General features: G+C 52.0%; 1 protein-coding gene across 1 annotated transcript in view; it reads right to left on the minus strand.

The window, feature by feature from the left end:
- Window positions 1-19,929, minus strand: part of Loxl2 (lysyl oxidase like 2) — a 59,315-nt gene that overhangs the window by 2,161 nt on the left and 37,225 nt on the right. The window contains exons 7-12 of the mRNA XM_090354324.1: window positions 13,586-13,737; window positions 10,493-10,660; window positions 9,277-9,436; window positions 6,706-6,949; window positions 1,951-2,066; window positions 908-1,044 (exon numbers count right to left, since the gene is read on the minus strand). Coding sequence (XP_090210450.1) covers window positions 908-1,044; window positions 1,951-2,066; window positions 6,706-6,949; window positions 9,277-9,436; window positions 10,493-10,660; window positions 13,586-13,737 — 977 coding nt within the window. The remainder of the gene's footprint in view (window positions 1-907; window positions 1,045-1,950; window positions 2,067-6,705; window positions 6,950-9,276; window positions 9,437-10,492; window positions 10,661-13,585; window positions 13,738-19,929) is intronic.

A 19,929-nucleotide genomic window follows, 5' to 3' on the forward strand; every position in this document is an offset into this window, starting at 1 on the left:
ATAGTACCTTCATTCACAGAGGCCCTGGCCAAATTCACAACACATTCACCCGTAACGTGGCAGCAGCCAACAGAAAGCACCAGGCTGGTCTACGTGCACAAAGCCATGGAATCCAGCGAGGGATGCTGTGCTGTGCTGGGCCCTGGCTCCTGAGCAGCCAGCGCCTCTCTGCATGCCCTGTGGCCACTCTCTGCAGGTGTTGACTCTTCTGCAGAGTCTGAGGCAGGGGCTGTGGGCCAGACCTTGGGCTGGCTCAGTGCCCCTTTGGGAAAGCTTTCAAGACAGAGTAGCATATTTCTGGTTACCAGCTTTGCCACCCTTCAGAGCAAGCTCAGAGGGAGACGGGTGGAGTTGTGTCAAATGAAGTTTCCGCACCCCTGAGCTCCAAGAGGATCCCCAGTCTCCTATGCCCAGAGGCCCCTGGCCCAGCATGCCACTATTTGCAGAGGGTGGGAGACCAAGGCCCTCTGGCTTTTCCTCAGGCTGGTCACCTCCTAGTCAGGATAAATGCAAGGCCTTGGAAGCCCTGTGTTACATTCCACTGCTATAGTCATTTCTTTCTTCTTTTCCCTCCCTCTCTGTCTTTGAGCTAGGATTGTAGGCATCTGACTATAGACTGATTTGGGTGAAGATGGTTCCTCTGCAGTGAGGTTGATGAAATTGCTTCGAGCCTTGACACAGTAAGGCAGGGTGAGGGCACTGGGGGATGCAGGAGAGGGAGGACGAGAAGCTCAAAAGGATGCCAGGGTATGGGCTGCCTCAAAGTCTATGGAACTGGTTCTGGGTCTGAGGACTGCAGGTTTGAATTCATGGGCACCAGATGGGAACCGAGGGCCAGGGTCTTGGCCCCCCTTCTGAGTTCTCAGGCCCAGTGTCTTTGCTTTCTTAGGATAGCGGACACACTCACCTGGAACAGGTAGTCCCCGGGGGGCACATCCGTGATGTCCACCCACTGGCAGTCAATGTCATGGCGGTACATGTCCCAGCAGCCCATGGTGATGCCCTGCTCCCCAAAGTTGGCACACTCATAACTCTTCTGGATGTCTGCAGGTGGAAACAGAGGGGCACCCTCACCACATAGCCCGGCTCCAAGCCTTGACTCACCGCTTTCTACTCCCCCTGATCCTCTGGGCCCCATTGCAGCTCTGTCTGGGCTCTGCATCCTGTCCTTAGTGTGTGGGTTCCTGATTTCTCATTTTAGTGGAACCCTCACTCCATCCCACACGCTACCCTTCTCTGCAGGCCTGGCCCATGACCTGACCACTCCAGTCCACCCTGGCCTGTCTGTCACCCTTAGCCTAGAGATGAAGATGTCTGGGACATCTCTGAGGATCAGTGTTTGAGATGGGGTCCCCCCCTCTCCTCTGCAGTGTCAGCATTGGGGCGTGGCTTCTTCTGACTTGTCTCTCAGTTGTCCACTCTGTGGATAATGGTGGCACGGACACCGTGTGCCCGATGCTTTGTGACACAGAGGAAGAGTGTGAATGAGTGCCTGTCTCCTCAAAGTGCCTGAGGGGCATCAAGGTGACAGGTCTACCAGCAGGTGATGAGTGCAGGTACAGTGACCTGCTAGCTAGATGTGGGCAGAATGCTGCCTCTGTTTGGGATGGGGGCAGGTGAGAAGCTGGAGCATCACAGGAGTCTTCTGAACTTGGCCTTGAGTTACAGCCTGGCTGTGGGGAGGGACAGGAAGAAAGGTCTGGCAGGCAGAGTAGGAGGATGTGCAACAGGCCCAAGGGACTGAACTCTACCCAGAAGGTCACCTGTCCCTACCTGTGCCCATCTGCACAACTCTGGGGGACAGGTGGCATTAGAGCAAGGTCCATGTACCTCCCTTAGCTCTAACTTGTGCCCCAGCGGCCCTGCCAGCATGGAGAAAGGCTGTGTGGGAGGTGGTGGAAGATCCAGCCCCTCCGAAGCCCCCAAGCTCTCCCACTCCATGAAAGATACCTCCTTCGCACTCCGTGTCCTCCAGGCAGAAGCTCGCCTTATGGCCCTCGGCCACCTTGGTGCCATTGAGGTTGAGCAGATCATAGTGGGTGAACACTTCCATGCTGTGGTAGTGCCTGGGGGTGACACACGGCTGGAGGTTAGACAGGTGGCAGCTGCCAGGGGAACTCTTGGGGTAGCACAGCCAAGGCCTGGCCAGGAGAGGTGGGGTGGGAGGCGGAAGGAAGGCCAGAGCCATGTTCAGGAGACGCTTCTGACTTCTGACCTCACCGAGCCATCAGCTAAGGGAGTGATTGTGTGTGAAGCAGGGAGTATGGTGAGTCTGAGTGAAGCCCGGCAGTCAGCAAGCCCTGCCACTTAAGTTGTTGAACAAGACAGCGCCTCCTGAGTGCCGCCTGGCGTGCTCCATCACTCCCTTCTACGGTGCTGTGAGGAGAACCAAGATCACAGAGGGGCATGCGTTACCAGCTTCGTCCTCAGGTGGTAAGTGATAGGATCCCAGGGTGGTGGAGCCTGTGGGAGGTGCCAGTACTCACCACCAAGAGGGACTCCACACCCCCAGTCTCTCTCTTTCTCTCTCTCTTCTCTCTTCTTTTTTTAAAACTAGTCCTGGGGCTTAAACTCAGGGCCTGGGCACTGTCCTTGGATACTTTTTGCTCAAGGTTAGCATTCTGCCACTTGAGCCACAGAGCCACTTCTGGCCTTTTCTGTGTATGTGGTACCCGGGACTCGAACTCAGGGCTTCGTGCATGCTAGGCGAGCATGCTACCACTAGGCTACGCTCCCGACCCCCCAGTCTGCTATCTGGCTTGAGTTGTAAGCTTCTACACATGTTCTCACTCCGCTGGGCCCTCTCCACAGAGGTGATGTGACCGTGAGCTAAGTAAACCTTTTCATAAGCTTGCTGCCTTGGGTATTTTATTGTAGTAATGTGAGACTGACTGACACAGCAGATTAATGTTCAAAACCACATCTTCTTGTCTTTCTAATACATTTTAACGTGGGAATGTAGAGGAAGACAATAAAGAAGGGGAGAGAGAACCCTGGAGGAAGTGGCCTGGGCCTTCAGTCCCTGAGGGGCGAGTTAGGTGGTGCCCCTTGCAATGGGCAAGTCAAGCAAGGGGGGAGGTGGGCTGGCCATGAGGGAGGGGTGTCTGGGGTCCTGGGAGGGAGCACTCGGGGCTGATGGTTTGCACTGTCTACACCTCTGTGTCTACACTTGGAAAGCAAGGCATTAGGCTCAGAATAAACAAAGGCAGCTGAGGGGTGTGGGTTTGGGGGAGGGGGTGTTCCAGAATCCTTCACTGCCTAGGTCTGGTGCTGGAGGCAGCCTGCAGGCGTAATTCCCTCTCTCCAAGCCTGACACGTGTACATCAAGCACCCAGCCTGACATGTGTACATCAAGCACCATGGCCGCTCCCACACCTCTAGCGGCAGGAATGCAGGTGGCACTGAAGATCAAGGCACTTCGGGGCCTCGTTTCCTTCTGCCCTGCTGCCTGTCAGGGCACTGTAAGGATGGGGTCAGAGAAACAGGAGGTTGGCAAGGGGACGGGCTCTGGGTCCCTTAAGCACCCACCTGGGTATGTAGTACCTCTTGAGGTGGTGAGCCCGGCTGTCTTCTCACTTCTCTCACCTCACATGGCAGCCCCAGCCTTCCCGGGAAGGGCGGAGGGACACGGGCGAGGGAAGGGATGGGGTTTTTAGAGGAAATTACAGGCTCTTTTCCCTTCCTCCTGACTTTGCTTGGTCTACAAATAACATCAGACATGGCCGAGCTGGACTTTCCCCAGGTCCCTAGTGTTTCTGAGTGAAAAGGGACCCTGGTTCACAAGGCCCATGTTGTGCCAGTTACAGGGATGACTTACGGAGAGTCTATTTTGGCTTGCTGCAGCAGCCTAGTGAGACATGAGGTCTGACTCACTGCCTAAAAAATGTCTGCTTCCTCAGAGAGGGCCTGTGTGACCTCGCCGGCTGGTTGGAAAGACTGAAGAGGAGTAGGTTTATGTCCCGTTGTCTAAACAGCATTCAGACAGAGCCACAGACAGGCTGTTGTAAGGTGACCTCCCCCCCTCCACTCCCAACCCTCCCTGCCGGGCCTCCCGCAGACCTGACTCCAGTCTTCTCTGACTTCAGTTTTTCCCCTATGAATGCTGGCAGGGAGCCCAGCAGCTGGTTTAGGCAGTCTGGTGTGTGTGGCTTCTGTCCCAGGGCATCTCTGCTTTACCTGTCCTGTGCATGTGGGCTTCTCCCCCATCACCAGGTAGAGCCTGGAGCCCCTACACTCCCCAGGAAATCACAGTGCAGGGGAGGCCACGAAAGAGGCCCCTTGGGAGTGCAGGAGGGCCCAGGGTGGGGACAGGGACATCCAGGGTGGGGAAGGGACACGAGGCTTGGGAAGAAATTCTTCACCACTAGAGTACTGGGATGCTGGCGGAAATCCTGTCAGCAGAACAAAGGGAAAGGGCTCTGCTGAAGTGAATGGACAGCGGCACCAGACCGTTGGGGACAACATCCTGTTCTCTTCCAGGGGTATTTTCCAGTCCCTCCCGTGGGCTTCCCCCTACCAGCCTCAGGTTCCAGGCAACACCCCCCACACACACCCCAGGCAGGCACAGAGCTACTGCCATCATGTCTGTAGGCTCTGGACCAGTGACGCTGTGCTGTCAGGGGCACAGGTTGACAGAGGGTGCCTCTGTTCTCCATCAGTGCCACCTCTAACTCCGGGGGGCTGCCACGTATGCTGGGCCCACTCTTCTGAAAATCCAGCTTCCTACCCTGCATTCCACCCAGTCTCCTCAGGGAGGGCAGAGCTGGGACCCTGGGACGTGGCTGCACATCTGCCTGGCTCTTGCTGAGCACCACGGTCCAGCTCTGACTGGCCCCCGTCACGCTGAGACATGGCAGGGCAGTGTGGAGCAGATGTGGCCCAAGCCCCCGAGGTACCAGGGATGGGTGACCACCGCACGAAGGTTATTAAGCCAGGAAGCAAGGCATTCGAGAGAGCAACTCGGGATTTTCCTCCATGCTAGTTGGTAAAGAAACTTCCAAGCACACTTTGTGTGTGTGTGTGTGTGTGTGTGTGTGTGTGTGTGTGTGTGTGTGTGTGTGTGTGTTTGGTCCCAGGACCAGATCACAGTTTTGCAGTTATCAACCTGGAAAGGAAGCCTGAATGGATCCACACTTGGCCTTCATAGCCTTCCTTGCGCCCCACCCCCAGTCTCCTCCCCTCTCTTTCCAGACCATTGGGTGGGAGCATCTGTAAGCAAAGGAAAAGACAGACCACAGAAAAAGTGACAGCTCCAGAACACCGCCATGATGTCACCGTGTGCCTATTCTTAGAGGAGAACAGGGTAAGCACATGGGCCTTGGGCATTCCTACCATGCAATCTCTGGGTGGGCCGCCATATGCAGGGCTGGGATGCAATTACCTTCCACTTATAGACATAGGCACATCAGCCCCACTGCCCTGGCTTCCAGACACGTCCTCTACAGGAAACCAGACACCTAGATTGTCATGACTTTAATTCCCCTTTGATTGATACCCTCAAGCGGGATGTGCTTCAAACTAAAAGTCTTGGGCCTTTGGGACTCTCACAGCATAGTCAGTTGTTTGAAACTGACTCTAAATGCTAGCACAGGGTGTGTGTGTGTGTGTGTGTGTGTGTGTGTGTGTGTGTGTGTGTGCGTGTGCACGTGTTTGTACCAGGTTTGAACTCGAGGGTTTTCCACTCAAGCCTAGCTTTTTAGCTCACAGCTGGCACTGTGCCACCTGAGCCACTCCTCCAGTCTGGTATTTCATTGGTTCATTATAGAATCTTGGGACTTTCTGCAAGGGCTGGCTTTGAACCTTAATGCTCTAGGTCTTAGCCTCCTGATTAGCTAGTATTACAGGCCTGAGTCACTGGCAACCAAGAAGTCCTTTCTCAGGCTGGGAGTTTGGCCTAGTGGTAGAGTACTTGCCTAGCATGCATGAAGACTGGGGTTTGGTACCACATACATAGAAAAAGCCAGAAGTGGTGCTGTGGCTCAAGTGGCAGAGTGCTTGCTAGCTTTGAGGAAAAAGCCCAAAGACAGTGCTCAGGCCTTGAGTTCAAGCCCCAGGACTGGCACAAAAAATAAAAAGAAAAAAGTCCTTTCTCTTGAAACAGATGAAAGGAATCTGTCCTCAAAGTCAGTTGGATGTGGCTAGGGTGCATGGTGCATGGTGGCTTCTGTCACCGAAGCTTGGGCTGGCTGTAGAATTTCCTTGTGGACAGATGAGCTAGAAGGGACACTAAAGATCCCAGGTCACACAGCCTAGTGGTCCACTACCACAGAGATGATTAGAGATTTGGGAGAGGTGAGAGGCCAGCTTTTATGATTCCCAGTCCCAGTGCTCTTACCCTTACACCCTGTCTTCCTAGAGATATTTAAAACACAGGTGGGGAAGTGTATTTCTACATGGACTCCAGGAAACAACTGCAGATCCCTGGAGTCTCCTGCAGAGCACAGGTTGCTGTGTGAGCTCCAGGCCACCTCTGAGGGCCCCTGAGGGAGCAGCGTGGCTCACCGCCAGAATTTCAGGGTCCGAATCACTGAAGCCAGGGGATCAGGGAAGGGGGAAGAGGTGTCTCCGTGAGCCAGGACAGAGAATGGCTTATGGAAGTGTGGAAGGCCAGTGTGTCCTCTCTGGCCATTGTGACACCCCAATCCGAGTTCCTCAAGACTGGACTGGGCAGCAGAGGACCACGGCACGGCAGGTGGGAGGACCTACCTGTGGCAGTCATGCCAGATCCAGGCGTGGCGGCCATTCTTGGGGCGGAAGTCGGACTGGCCGTTGTTGTGGATCTGGGAGGAGAAGCGCAGCAGGCGACGGTAGCCCGTGGTGGGGTTGGTGTTGGCAGCCGAGGCGGCCAGGCAGTTCTCCTCCATGGCGCACTGCAGCATGAACATGGGCCGGTCCTCCAGGTAGGCGGTCTGCTGCACGATCTCCGCATTGAGGACCAGGTCGGGGGCAGCTGGGGAGAGGGAGCGGATGGGTGAGATGAGGGCTTCTCCTCGCCTTCTACCGGGGACTCCAGCCCTGCCCTGCCTTCCTCCTCCTTCTAGTTACCTTCACTGTTGAAAGTGACCCAGGTGACTTCCCCACCCTCTGTAGTCACCAGTGCAGGTAGGCAACACACTGGCAAATGCTGGGTCTGGGAGATGGGCACACAGGGGAGCCCGGTCTAGGTCTCCCCAGTGCCAGGATTACAGGCCCGGGTCATCTTTTCTTTAGAATGTTTCTGTTAGTGAAACTGCTGGGAGAAGGGGATCGAGCGTTGATTTTTAGGGCTGTGCGGGGTACCTAACTTCTTAAAAACACTTGAATTCTTTAGTGCTGTGTGCAAAGAGGTACTAAAAGAATGGCTGACAGGTCCAGTCCATGAACACTCAGCCATAGCAGCAGGAAGCTTAGCTTCCTGACAGGATGCGCCGCTGTTTCCTTCCGTGGTAATATCTTCACTTGGTAACAGTGGTCCCCAGAACCGCTTCACGACCGAGCCTCCCATCTTTCATTGGCTGGCAAATTGTGTGTACATGCCTCCGGGAAGAATATGGAGTTCGTGGGAGCTGGGGAGGGGCAGTGACTTAAGTGTGGTGGAGATGCTGGGCGGGATTTGAACACAGAGACTAGAAGTGGTGCTGCTGTTGGCTCTGGCCCTGTGGAGGAAAGCAATAGAAGGGAACTGGGGTTCCATGAGAAGGCACTGCAAGAGACGGCATGGAAGGCGGCCACACGGGCTCAGGCAGCCACAGTGTGGAAAGGTGTGGCAGGGTGAGAAAATAACATGAAGGAAGACTGCAGATTTGGGGCTCAGGCAGCCAGTGGGTGGGAAAAATTATAAAGGCTGCCTGCAGAATGACTTCTTCTTCCCAAACACCCTCATGTACCTTAGCCAGATAGGCCAGAGCCTGCTTCTGCACCTTCTAGGACACACTGAGGTGCCTTCAGCTTAGGCTGGAAGAGCGTGCTTAGCAATGGACCCTTAAAACTCAACTCTGCCGTGAGGCTATGGGAGCCATGGCTCATCTCCAAACTTGGCATTCCCTTTGAACTCAGTCTCCAGAATGGACCTCGATCGACTTGTGGGTTTGCTTTCCATTTCATGGTACTGTGGATTATTAATGAGCAGTTTTTTCCTTTTTCTTTGTGTTGTTAGGAAGCTCACTAGGTACCCATACTCAGCGTATAGGATCATCTCCATGGTACACTTTTAAAATCAACTAGATCCCAGTTTGCCAGTTCTCATCTTCTTTCCGCCTGTTTTTCATCTTATGCTGTCTTCAGTTTTATTCTGGCTCATAGGACCTTAATTTCTTGTTGGAAATGATGGGCTATTGCAAACGTGAGTGAAGGGATGTAGACACAGCCCTGAAAGAGGTGTGATCATGGTTCTGTTGGATGCTTTCCTCTAGGGGAATTGTAAGGGTAGTGATGTCCTTATCACTCTCCTCCAACAGGAAGGGAAAGTTTATGACCTGTCCAGGGTCTCAGTCCTGCTTTGCAAGGACTGCAGGATGCTGAATAAGGCTAAGCGGGGCTCAGGGGAGAGTGGGACCCACTAGTTCAGGCTTGGCTTGCGACAGCAAGTGCCAGTGGGTTGACTGCATCTTGCACAGACTCATTGTTGCCTTTGATTTCCAGTGTCTAGGAACGACAAGCATAGACCCCAGTGATTAGCTAAGCCACCCAAGGTCAGCTGATGAGGCAGGCCAGCTCCTGACTGCATGACAGAAGTAGTTTCATATAGTGTGGAGGTTAGGGTTGTGCTGTCTGGGCAAGGGAGGGGACCTTCCTGAGTGGGGACAAGACATTCCATCCTGTTATAAGTGCCCCACCTTCAGGGCCCTAGGGAATTACTAGGTACTAAGCTGTCTCTTGAGTGTGAAAACAGGCACTGAATAATCATGGGACGGGTCGGAAGGAAGGACACCAGCCCGCTAGAACACCTAGTGTGCCTTTTATCTATATCTTGAACCTCAGCAGAAGGATGGTCCAGTCTTCCCCACTTACCTGCCTGACGAGCAAGCTCTCAGCCCCAGAATTCTGAGCTCACTGAAATAGTCAACAGTGATCCTGAGATTTGAACCCAAGGCTCCCGGACCTCCCTGTGTTTCCTCTCCATGTCATCAATCAAGATCCTGCGGTTGGGGCATGAGGCTCAGTTATGCCCTTTTGCCTCTGGTTCTTTTTAGCTAGAATTGATCCTGAAGCCTCGGAGCCTTGGGAAGAATAACTCCCAGCTCCCCGGATTCCTCTAGAGGGCGGGAGGGCGGGGGTGCGAATCCCAGGAACTCTTACTTTCTGAGCAGGCGACTCCAGCACCATACTGCACCCCACCCTGGGGGCAGACCACCTCCTCATCATGGCGACAGTGGGCCAGGGACAGCTCTGTTCCTGAACACTTCACCCCACTCATGATCACTTTGTTTGCGATGTTTCCGTGCCAATACCAGGTCTCCTGGAGAAATCAGTAAAAGACAAGGCCAGTGTGTTACATTGAACCGTCACTTGCGCGTAATGTGTCCGCTTACTGCCTCACAATAAACCCAAAGTGTTATTTCAGATCCCACTTTCCAGGTGGAGACAGCTGAGGCACACCAGCCGTGAAGAGCTCACCCCGGGGGCTAGAAAGGTGGCTTACTAGTAGAGTGCTTGTCCAGCATGCATGAAGCCCTGGGTTCTATTCCTTTGTACCACATACACAGGAAAAAAAAAAACCCAGAAGTGGTGCTGTGGCTCAAGTGGTAGAGTGCTAGCTTTGAGCACAGAGAGGCTTAGGGACAGTGCCCAGGCCATGGAGAACGAGTAAGCCCCTTGGTACCTGACTTTAGCCCTTGGCTTCTGAGCCTCTTCCTCTTGGAAAAGTAGAGCTAAGACTGTGATGAAACTTAAAACATGTGTCCTAAACTTTTCTCCCTCCCCTTCCTGGAAAAACCTGGTTTCTTGAGGATGGGCCTTTAGGTTAGGTTAGTACTCAAGGTGGGTCTAGAGCCAGGACACTGAGAACTGGATTCCTTATCCTGAGTCACAGGAAGGGCAGTGGAGGCATGGAAGGAAGGCCGTCACGCAGCCCCTGCTGGGATCAGTGCGGGCTAGACCTTCATGACAGGCAGGAGAGCAGGGCACTGTCACCTGAGTCACACCGTCACCCCAGGAAGGGCCATGGGAAGAAAGGGCAGCCAGTGTGACCGGGGCTCAGGATATGGCTTGGAGATGGGCTAGCATATCCCTGAGAGGGACGCGGGGATCCTGGCTGGAATGTGTTGTGGCTGGGGCACTGAGAGCTGGGGATGGGGACCCACCCCCAAGGGCTAAGTTGCTTCTTCTTGCAAAATGGACAACAGGGGACCCAGTTCCTTGTTCTGCTGTTAACATGAATGCATCGGTAGGAAAGACCTGCCCCAGGGCTGAGGCTGGGAGGCCTCCTACTTCAGTGCTCGGCCTAGGTCCATCCCGCCGCTGTGGCTGATGGGGAAAGACAGGCTCCATGGGCTCTGAGGCCCCTGCTCCTCACCTGGAAAGCATTGCTGGCGAACCCCAGGCCCAGCTGCCGGCACACCACCATGGCTTCCACGATGCCCCAGTTCTCTCCACACACCGTCCCCCACACGAGGGACCCGTTTCTCTCTGCCAGGACCTCCACTCGGCCCTCGTAGGGATTGCGGCCCCCGTTCAGGCGCAGCTGTGGACAGCAGGGAGTGTGCAGTCAGCAAGAGAGAAGGGAGCTCCCTACCCCACCGACAGCCACGGCTGCCCTTGCAAAGCCCCCTCCTAGTGTGGCAGCATCACCACCGCGCACCGTCTTCTTTTAGTTTGCTGATCCTGGGGTTGGAACTCAGGGCCTGGGCCCTGTCCCTGAGCTTCTTTTACTCAAGGCGAGCACTCCACCACATGAGCCTCAGAGTCACTTTAGGTTTTTGAGCTGTTTATTGACAATAGACTCTCACGGACTTTTCTACCCAGCTGGCTTCGCACCATGATCCTCAGATCTCAGCCTCCTGAGTAGCTAAGATTACAGGTGTGAGTAAGACACCAGTGCCCAGCTTCTCCTCCTTCGTATGCGTACTAGATTCCCAAGAGCTGTCAGGTTGGGTGCGTGTTCTCTACTTTGTGCCAGATCTGGTCACTGGGGATGGTATAGAGTATAGAGAGGCCCACTCTGCTCAGATGAGATGCCACATGCTGGTCCTGTGCAAGGCCCTGGAGGACACAAGCCCGCAGGCCTCCCACAGCCATATGGCTGGAGGACTACGTTCAACCCCAGTACAGACAAGGGAAGCATTTCAACTACCTCACCTCCAAAGCATCTTGCAAAGCCAGGCAGTGCTGAACCAGAGTTGGGCCTGGATTGGGTTGCCAGGCTAAGCCTTGATCTTGGTGTTCTGTGCCTAGTCTCACCATGGCATCTGATTTTATCTCTCGTAAAGCCATCTCTAGTGTCTTCACGGTGGCTGCCTTGATGAGGCACAGTGAGCCAGCCCCGTGCTTCCATGTCTCCCCCACTCCCCCAGCCAGCCTCCTGTGGGCCAGGTGAGACTGGATGTCCTGGACATACAGGCATAGGGGGCGTGGTGACAGAGGCTACAGGCTTTAGCTCATGTTAGCTTTGGGCCAAGCCCTCTACAAACCTGACCTCACCAGCACCATGGAACTCCAGAAGGCCTCAGGGTCAGGCAGACCTTGGACTAAACCTTGTCTACCATCACCCAGTGAGTAGGCCGGGAAGGTACCTCCTGAGTAGCTAACATCACACCCGGCAAATGATTTGACTTGGTTGTGAGTCCAGGCCCATGGTTCTCCACCATGCACTCAAACGTCCCATTGCCACAGGATCTTCCCATAATCCCACACTGTGTGTGACCCCAGGCCTCCCTGTCAGGGTGAATTTCTGGGGAGAATGATCTGTTTTTAAGCCCCAAAATAGTCCCCATGGCTGGTCTGGGAAGCCGTGGGGTGGTGAGCAAGGAAATCCGATCCAGATGATTACATGTAAGGAAAAGGAGACATCCCAGTTCACACCATACAAGGCCAGGCCACAGTTCAAAGGAAAGAGCTGCAAATCACACGCACACATGCATGCACACACACACACACACACACACACACACACACACACACACACACACACACACACATCCCACTTGTAGAAAGAGCCTCCTGCTGTAACTCTCTTCTGTCTCCCAGTAAGGAAGGAAATCAGGCTTTTTTCTGCTGGGACAAAAAAACCTCCAAGTCTGCAGTGTTTACCCGCCACTCAGTAGAAGTTTCACACTGCACAGGGCTGGGAGGAGACTGACGACTCAATGAGATGAAGAAATCAGCTAGTTGGTGACTGTGAGGCCTGACTCAAGACCCAGACCCAAGGCTTCCACAGAAGCCTCACTTCCAGTGGGTGACTGTATTTGGAGAAGGGGCCTTTAAGAAGGTAATTAAGGTCACATGAGATCATATGGGTGGGCTCTTATCCAACAGGACTGGTGTCCTTATAAGGAGAGGAAGACACCAGGAATGCAGCTATGCTGAGGGAAGGTCCTCTGAGGATACAGAGGAGAAGGTGGCCAGCCTGCACCCCAGAAACTCATGCCTATAATCCCAGCTATGCAAGAGGCTGAGATCTAAGAATCCCCATGTGAAGCCAGTTTGGACAGATAAATCAGGGAGACCATCATCTCCAACTAACCAACAAAAAGCTAGACGTGGAGCTGAGGCTCAAGTGGTAAAGCGCCAGCCTTAAGAGAAAACAAACAAACAAGAGTGCGAGTAGTGGCACAAACACAAGTGAAAAACGAGGAGGTGGCTATCCACAAGCCAGAGGCACAGAGGCCTTGGGAGAAACCGGCCGTGCCAGCGTGTGACTTAGATCTCTAGCCTCCAGGACTGGAGAAAACCAATGGCCAAAGCTTAAGCTCCATCTTGTGCTAATTTGTTCGGAGATGGGGATAAAGCTCCGAAGTGTTGACTGCTCAGGGCTGTTGCTGGTTCTCTAGTGCACGATGGCCACACTGGAGTACCTGCAGCCACCCAGGGGTATATCTTCCAGGAAAGACATCTCGGAGAGGACCCAGGAATCCAGGTGCAAGTGGAGAATGCCAATCAACCAGAGAGCCAGCCGGGGAAGCATTCTGCAGCCAGATGTGTCTGCATTTGCTCACTATTTCAGTAAGCATAGCCAGTATGCCAGTTCTGTACCAGAGGATGCACAGGGCCTGCTCATTTGAAGCCCGGGAGAGAAGTATCTTGTAGGAATTCCTGGGCATGTAGGGCATGTGGCAAGGGCATCACAGGTGTGGTGGACCAGGAGTCCCTTGTAGAAGGGACAGCTTCCCATTCTACTTCCCATGTACATGCTCAGAGCAACCAGCACACAGCCCAGGTTGAAGGCTCTGTCTCTGCCACTATAGAGGTGCCGTTTGTTCCCATGTCTTCTCATTTGTCACCATTTCGAATGCTAGGGAACAAATGATATTAGTGGAGATAGACATGGACCTTGAGCCCCTACTAAGTTTATCTCAGAGCATCCTGAAGAATTCTTCAAAGCAAGGCTACGTGGTGTCTCCGCTCTGGGGTTTCCACAGTGCAGCCTCTCCTGAGCATCGGGTTTCCTCACCTTTTTCTGGAAGCCCATGATGGGGATGTTGCATCTCACGCCAGCATCTTCCTCATGGTTGCAGCCCTGTGACTCAGTGTTGAGTTTGCAGTCAATGATAGACTTCTCAGTCCCTGTGCACTGGACCTCGTTGAGGTGGATGGGTCCAATCCCTGGCAGAGGGGAAGAGGGAGAGACATCCACTGCAAAAGCATCTGAAGAAACATTTCTCAAACCAGTAAGAAAATCCTGCCTCTTCCATCCTCAGAACTCTCCCAACTGCCTCTTATAGTTTGCTCAGTAGCCCAGGCCTCTTCTCTCTGAAGAGATCATTGCCAATTGTGTGAGGGTGGATTCACTCCTGCCATAAGAGCAAAGAAATTTCTCTGATCAGGGAGTGACCTTAGCCAGGTCATTCGCCCTGAATATTGGCTTTTTCACATCAGTAAAGGGTTGGACAAGTCAGACATCTACACTTCCTCCCCAACTTCAACTCTCCAAGCCATCATGAGGGTCCCTACAGTAAACAGGGTTTATACGAAGTGGACGGGTGGAGTTGTGGGATAGAGGTGTAGATGGAATGTAAGAAGGCCACAGAGGGCTAGTAACAGCAGGCCTCAGTTCCCGTCCACACCCAGTTCCTGCTAGTGATTGCTGTGTTGGCCAAGCCCAGCCATGCCTCCAGGTGGACATCACAGGCAAGGATAAACAGTAGACTGGACAGGCAGATGGAGACACCCAGAGGTGGCTCTTAGTGACAAGGGAGGGAAGCTTTTATTGCTAATGCTGAGCTAACAAGGGTGATCCACAGTTGGGGAGAGAGGGGCCCAGGCGGACCCACTCCCAGTCTGCTCCACTCACAGAGTTGGCCATTTGCTGGGCTCATCGCACCAGACCACGTCTAATCCTTTGCAGGGGGTGGGGGTACACTAAATCCCATCCTCTTGGACTCTGCTCTGCCACTAACTCTTTGCCCTTCTGATCTCAACACCTCCTTGTTGGGAACTGCCCCCCCCCCCCACTCTAAATCTGCCTTCATTTTCATGATGGTAAGAGACAAATCATACAAGATTTAACCACTTGAAAGTAGCATGAGTTCATTCTCAATGTTGAGAAGCCATCGACACTACATGGTTCTAAGAACCGTTTCATCGACTCCAAAGGAAGCCCAGAACCCCATTAAACAGTCACCCTCATTTGCATCCTCTTCACAATCATCCACTAGTTTTGTGTCTCGGGCCTGGCAGGCTCCTCCCATCGGGATGAAAGTCTGGGAAAGTGTTGCCTGGGCTTTTTGGGTCTCCTCTGTCATCTTCCCCAGCTTGTTTCTCTGCCAGCCCTTCCCATGCCAGGACATAAATGGTACCCTCCAACCACCTTGCTATTCTTGCCAGAACCCAGAGGTCAACTCTGGCTTCTCCTTCTTTACCCCCTCCATCCTAGACAACCCACCCATCACATTCTGGTCACGCCTCCAAATCTGAGTGCCTTGTTTTTCCTCTGTTCTACCACAGGGACACTTCACAACCCTATCATCTACATGGGTAAAACAGCCTGTGGCCTTCAGGCTATTCCAAAAGCCTCAGGCGCATCCTCATCTCTTCACCACATAGCAACTTGGGAGAGGTTTAAATGCCCGTTGGATCGTTGGATCACGTCACTCCACACTAGGAAATTCCCCAGAGGCTCCTCATTGCCCTAGGGAGAAGTGCACAGACTCCACCAACACCAATGGCCGCTGAGGCCTGTGCTTCCTGCTTTGTCTGTCCCTCCCACTTCCCACACAAGGCTCTATGGCTCCTCCATGGACCAAGCCCTCACCTACCAGACCATTTTGCCTCCTACAGGCAGCCAGCTGATTCCCAGTCAGCCTTTGCTTCCTTCCAGAAGCCCTCTGGCACCCATCACACTTGGCATTAGGCTCCCTCCTGGAGCCCCTCCTGGAGCACTGCTCTGCTTTACACTGGCCCCTGTGGCCGAATGTCTCCCTTCCTGGGTCTAAATGATCAGTAAGGGAGGAGACCTACATGTTCCCTTTGTCTATTCCCTGCCAATATCTGGTAGACAGGAAACACTGACAGCATGTCCACACAGATGAATTCCCTGTCAGCCTCAGGCTAGCTGAGGTGGGTAAGGCAGGCTCTGAAGAGCTCCTTGGGCAGGCTAGAACAGGGACAGTGACATGGAAAGCAAAACAAGCCAGAACCAGGGGTGAAGGCAGAAAACGCTGAGGATTTCAAGACTGAACACTATTAAAGCACACACATTCCTTCCCTCCCATAGGTCCCACTCGCGATTCATTACAATATGTAGAGGAACAATTTATCTGATCTTGTCCCAGATATGCAATTGCAAGAATGCCTGGTACAGCACTTCTTCTGCCTGAAGACTGCCTTTAAGAGTTATAAGAAGCCGGGTACCTGTCATCCTAGCTACTCAGGAGGCTGAGATATGAGGATCCACCAGGCAGGAAAGTCCATGAGCCTCTTATCTCCAGTTAACCACCAGAAAACCAGAAGTCGTGCTGTGCCTCAAAGTGGTAGAGCACTGGTCTTGAGCAAGAAAGCTCAGGGATACACCAGGCCCTGAGTTCAAGCACCCTGACTGGCCAAACAAAAGTTGGCTCCTTTTTTGCTTCAATTTGTGTATGACAGGTTGGTCACAGGTATTTCTTATTGTAGGCAAAGGGTTGTAAAGTCACCCTGCACCATTGCCCTGTCCACTACAGTTGCCAGGAGCTACACATGACTACTGAGCACTGGACATGGGCAAACACATGTTGTCAGTGTAAAATATCTATCAGAGTTCCATGGCTATGGTATAAAAATGTGAACAATATTAATTACATGTTGAAATCATAATACTTTGAATATGCTGGGTTAAAGAAAAGGTAGTGTGTGTGTGTGTGTGTGTGTGTGTGTGTGTGTGTGTGTGTGTGCGTGTGTGTCTGTCCTAGGGCTTGAACTCAGAACCTATGCACTATCCCTTCAAGGCTAGGCTAGCCCTCTTAAGTCACAGGTTATAGAGTCTCATGGACTTTTCTGCCTCAGCTAAGTGTGAACTGTAATCCTTACACAGACCTCAGCTTCCTGAGCGAGACTATAGCAACTGGCATAAAAGATATTCTAAAAGTCAAGGTCCTGGCCGGAGTTTAGCCTAGTGGTAGAGTGCTTGCCTAGCATGCACGATGACCCAGGTTCGATTCCTCAGTACCACATACATAGAAAACAGCTGGAAGTGGTGCTGAGGCTCAAGTGGTAGAGCTCTAGCCTTGAGAAAGTCCAAGGACAGTGCTCAGGCCCTGAGTTCAAGTCCAGGACTGGCAAAAAAAAAAGTCAAGCTCTCAAAGGACCTTTTCTTACTTTGTGCTATCATTTTTAGATGGCCCTGTCCTCCTCACTTCATATACAGTGTCTACACATGCACATCTGAGGGAAGGTAGGGGACAGCACAGAATCCATGAAATGTGGGTGAAAATGTGCAGCAGTGGCAGGCCCGTGGCCTGCACTGGACACTGAGGGACGTGAACCAAGCAGCTCAGGGGTGGAGATGGGAGGGAGGGAATGAGAGAGGAGGGAACAGATGATACCAAGCAAAAGAAAAAAAATGTACGTATCACCTGAGGTATATAAGGATAACCCTGCTGTATATCACCTCTAAAACAACAATAAAGTAATTTTTTAAAAAGTTACCATCTGGTAAGAGAACAGGAAAAAAGAGAACATTGAGAAGTAATGTACCCATTACTTGACGAATGTTAACTGTAACCCCTCTATACATTATCCCAACAATAAAATTTAAAAAAGGAAAAAAAAAAGACCAGTTTAGTGACCAGGACTTGAAAAGAAATACACAGATTCTTCAGATATAAAGTGCTTTCTTTTTTGTTTGGTTGGTTGGTTTGAGTCATTGTTGTTTTTTAAGCTTTGTACCTTGTTATTGAGATAGCATACACATAACAAAAGATTAATAATTTTAATCATTTTGGTGTATGACTCATTTATTACATTTACTTCTGGATTATTGATTGCCAGAATATAGAAATACAGCTGATTTTTGGGGGCTGGGAGTTTGGTAGAGTGCTTGCCTAGCATGCACAAAGACCCGGGTTCGATTCCTCTGCACCACATACATAGGAAAAAAAAAAAGCCAGAAGTGGTGCTGAGGCTCAAGTGGTAGAGCTCTAGCCTTGAGAAAGTCCAAGGACAGTGCTCAGGCCCTGAGCTCAAGCCCAGGACTGGCCAAAAAAAAAATTGTTTGTAAGGTTTTTAAAAAAAGGTTAAGTTCCCTTTTATTTTTGCCAGTCCCATGACTTGAATTTCGGGCCTTATGCTGTACCTTAGCTTCCTTTGCTGGAAGCCAGCACTGTACCACTTGAGCCACGGTGCCATTTCCAGCTTTTTCTGAGTAGTTTATTGGAGATAAGCATCTAACTGACTTTCCTGGCAGGGCTGGCTCTGGATCATGATCCTCAGCTCTCAGCCTCCTACGTAGCTAGGATTACAGGCATGAGCCACCTGAGAACTGAACTCAGGACCTTGCACTTGACAGGCAAGCACTCTTCCACTGAGCTAAATCCCCAACCCCCTCCCTTGTATTTTTTATGTCTCTACTGGAACATTCAAAATTACATGTGTGTCATGTACCATATTTCTTTTTATTTTTCATGCCAGTGCTAGGGCTTGAACTCAAAGCCACTCATACCTGCTCAGGTTTTCACTGACAGCTGGCATTCTACCACCGAAGCGATGTCTCTAGTCCATTTCTGTTGGACAGAGCTGTTGTAGAGTACCGGAACTTCTTCATTAAGTGCTTTTTCAGTGGACTTGACCTACTCCAATGGAAATATTCATCTCTCTCTATATAACACCAACACCTCCAGAGCACTGTGTGCAGGGCACATACTTCCAGGCCATGAGGTAACAGGCATAGGCCCGTTCTTGTCATAGAGTTTAGCCTTAGGGAGAGGTGGATATAGCAACCAACAGTTGCAGCCCTGATAGAGTCCTGAAGTGCAGAAACAGAGCCTCCTGTGACTAAAACCTATCCTTGTGCAGCTGGAACCAGAGTCTCACCCACATCATCCATCCAGACAGCTTATGTTACAGTAGAGAATCGGAGGTCCAGAAGATTGCTCAAGGTCACCAGGAAAACAGGTAGCTGGGCCAAGATAAGGACTCAGATTACTTAACTCAGCTACTACCTTGAGTGGTCTGTCAGCTACAACCAGGACCAAGGAATTGACTCTGAACTTGACATTGCAAAGTGTTCTTTTCCCATTCTGCCCACTCAATATAGCAAGAAATGGCAAATCATGAATACTTTTTGCAAGACCAGCATAAAAAAATATCCAAGGCCATTTTCCCTAGAGCAGAATCTCCAAGCCCGGGGAAAACTTCAGCTGCTAGAGGCAGTGGAATAATTAGGTCACACTGCACCACCCATGACTGATGGAATGTTCACGTCATCCAGTGCTTGTTTATCCCGAAGAATGAGTGGTCCTTGTAGGCCTTGGAGAGTAAAAACCCACAAGTGGGTCAACTACCAGCAGACTATGGGAAGACAGGGACCTGGGGCCCTGACTTACTGACTAGGAATAAGGAGAAAAACGAATGTCCCTGGGAATACTGGAAGCTGTCAGATGGCCCAGTGTGCTGCTGACAGCTGCCCAAGGGCTGACACCCTCCAGTGCATTGTCAGGGCATTTGCACAGGCTGGAGAACGGAGGTAGAGAGATGCCCAAGTATGAACAAAACTGGGCCATGGGGCCCTAAGGCAAAGACTTAGAGTTTCAGTCTTTCTCTCCATCAACTACTGGTAAGTCACAGATATATTCTACTGAGCATCCAGGTTTGTAGTTCTGTCTATGACCCAGGACTGTCCCTACCCCATGGGGCCACCTTATAGCTCTGGAGACACAGGCAGCAGAAAACCAGCAGATGCTACTGGACAGACGAGCTCCACATTCTACTGCTGGAGTGGGAATGCTGCGTGCTCTTGTCTTGTTGGAGCTTGATCTTGAGGCCTGTGCGCTGTCCCTTAGCTTTTTCATTCTACCACTTGAGCCATAACTTCACTTCTGCGTTTTTTGGTGGCAAACTGGAGATAAGAGTCTCTTGGATTTTACTGCCTGGGCTATTTGTTGAGATCTGACATGCTCAGATCTCAGCCTCCTGAATAATTAGGATTATAAGCGTGAACTACTGTCACCCAACTGCTGCATGTTAACTGCGCTGGGGGTTAAGGGGTTCAGCACAGGATTGGGGCGTGTCCCACAAGAAAATCAGGGGGTATAATTTCCCCAGGCTGGGATCAATGGCCTCACCACACTCCTTCCTGCGGGGTAATGGTCTCACACCTGACAG

The sequence above is a fragment of the Megascapheus bottae genome, chromosome 20 (assembly GCF_031878675.1).
Source record: "Megascapheus bottae isolate mThoBot1 chromosome 20, mThoBot2.hap1, whole genome shotgun sequence".
NCBI lineage: Eukaryota > Metazoa > Chordata > Mammalia > Rodentia > Geomyidae > Megascapheus > Megascapheus bottae.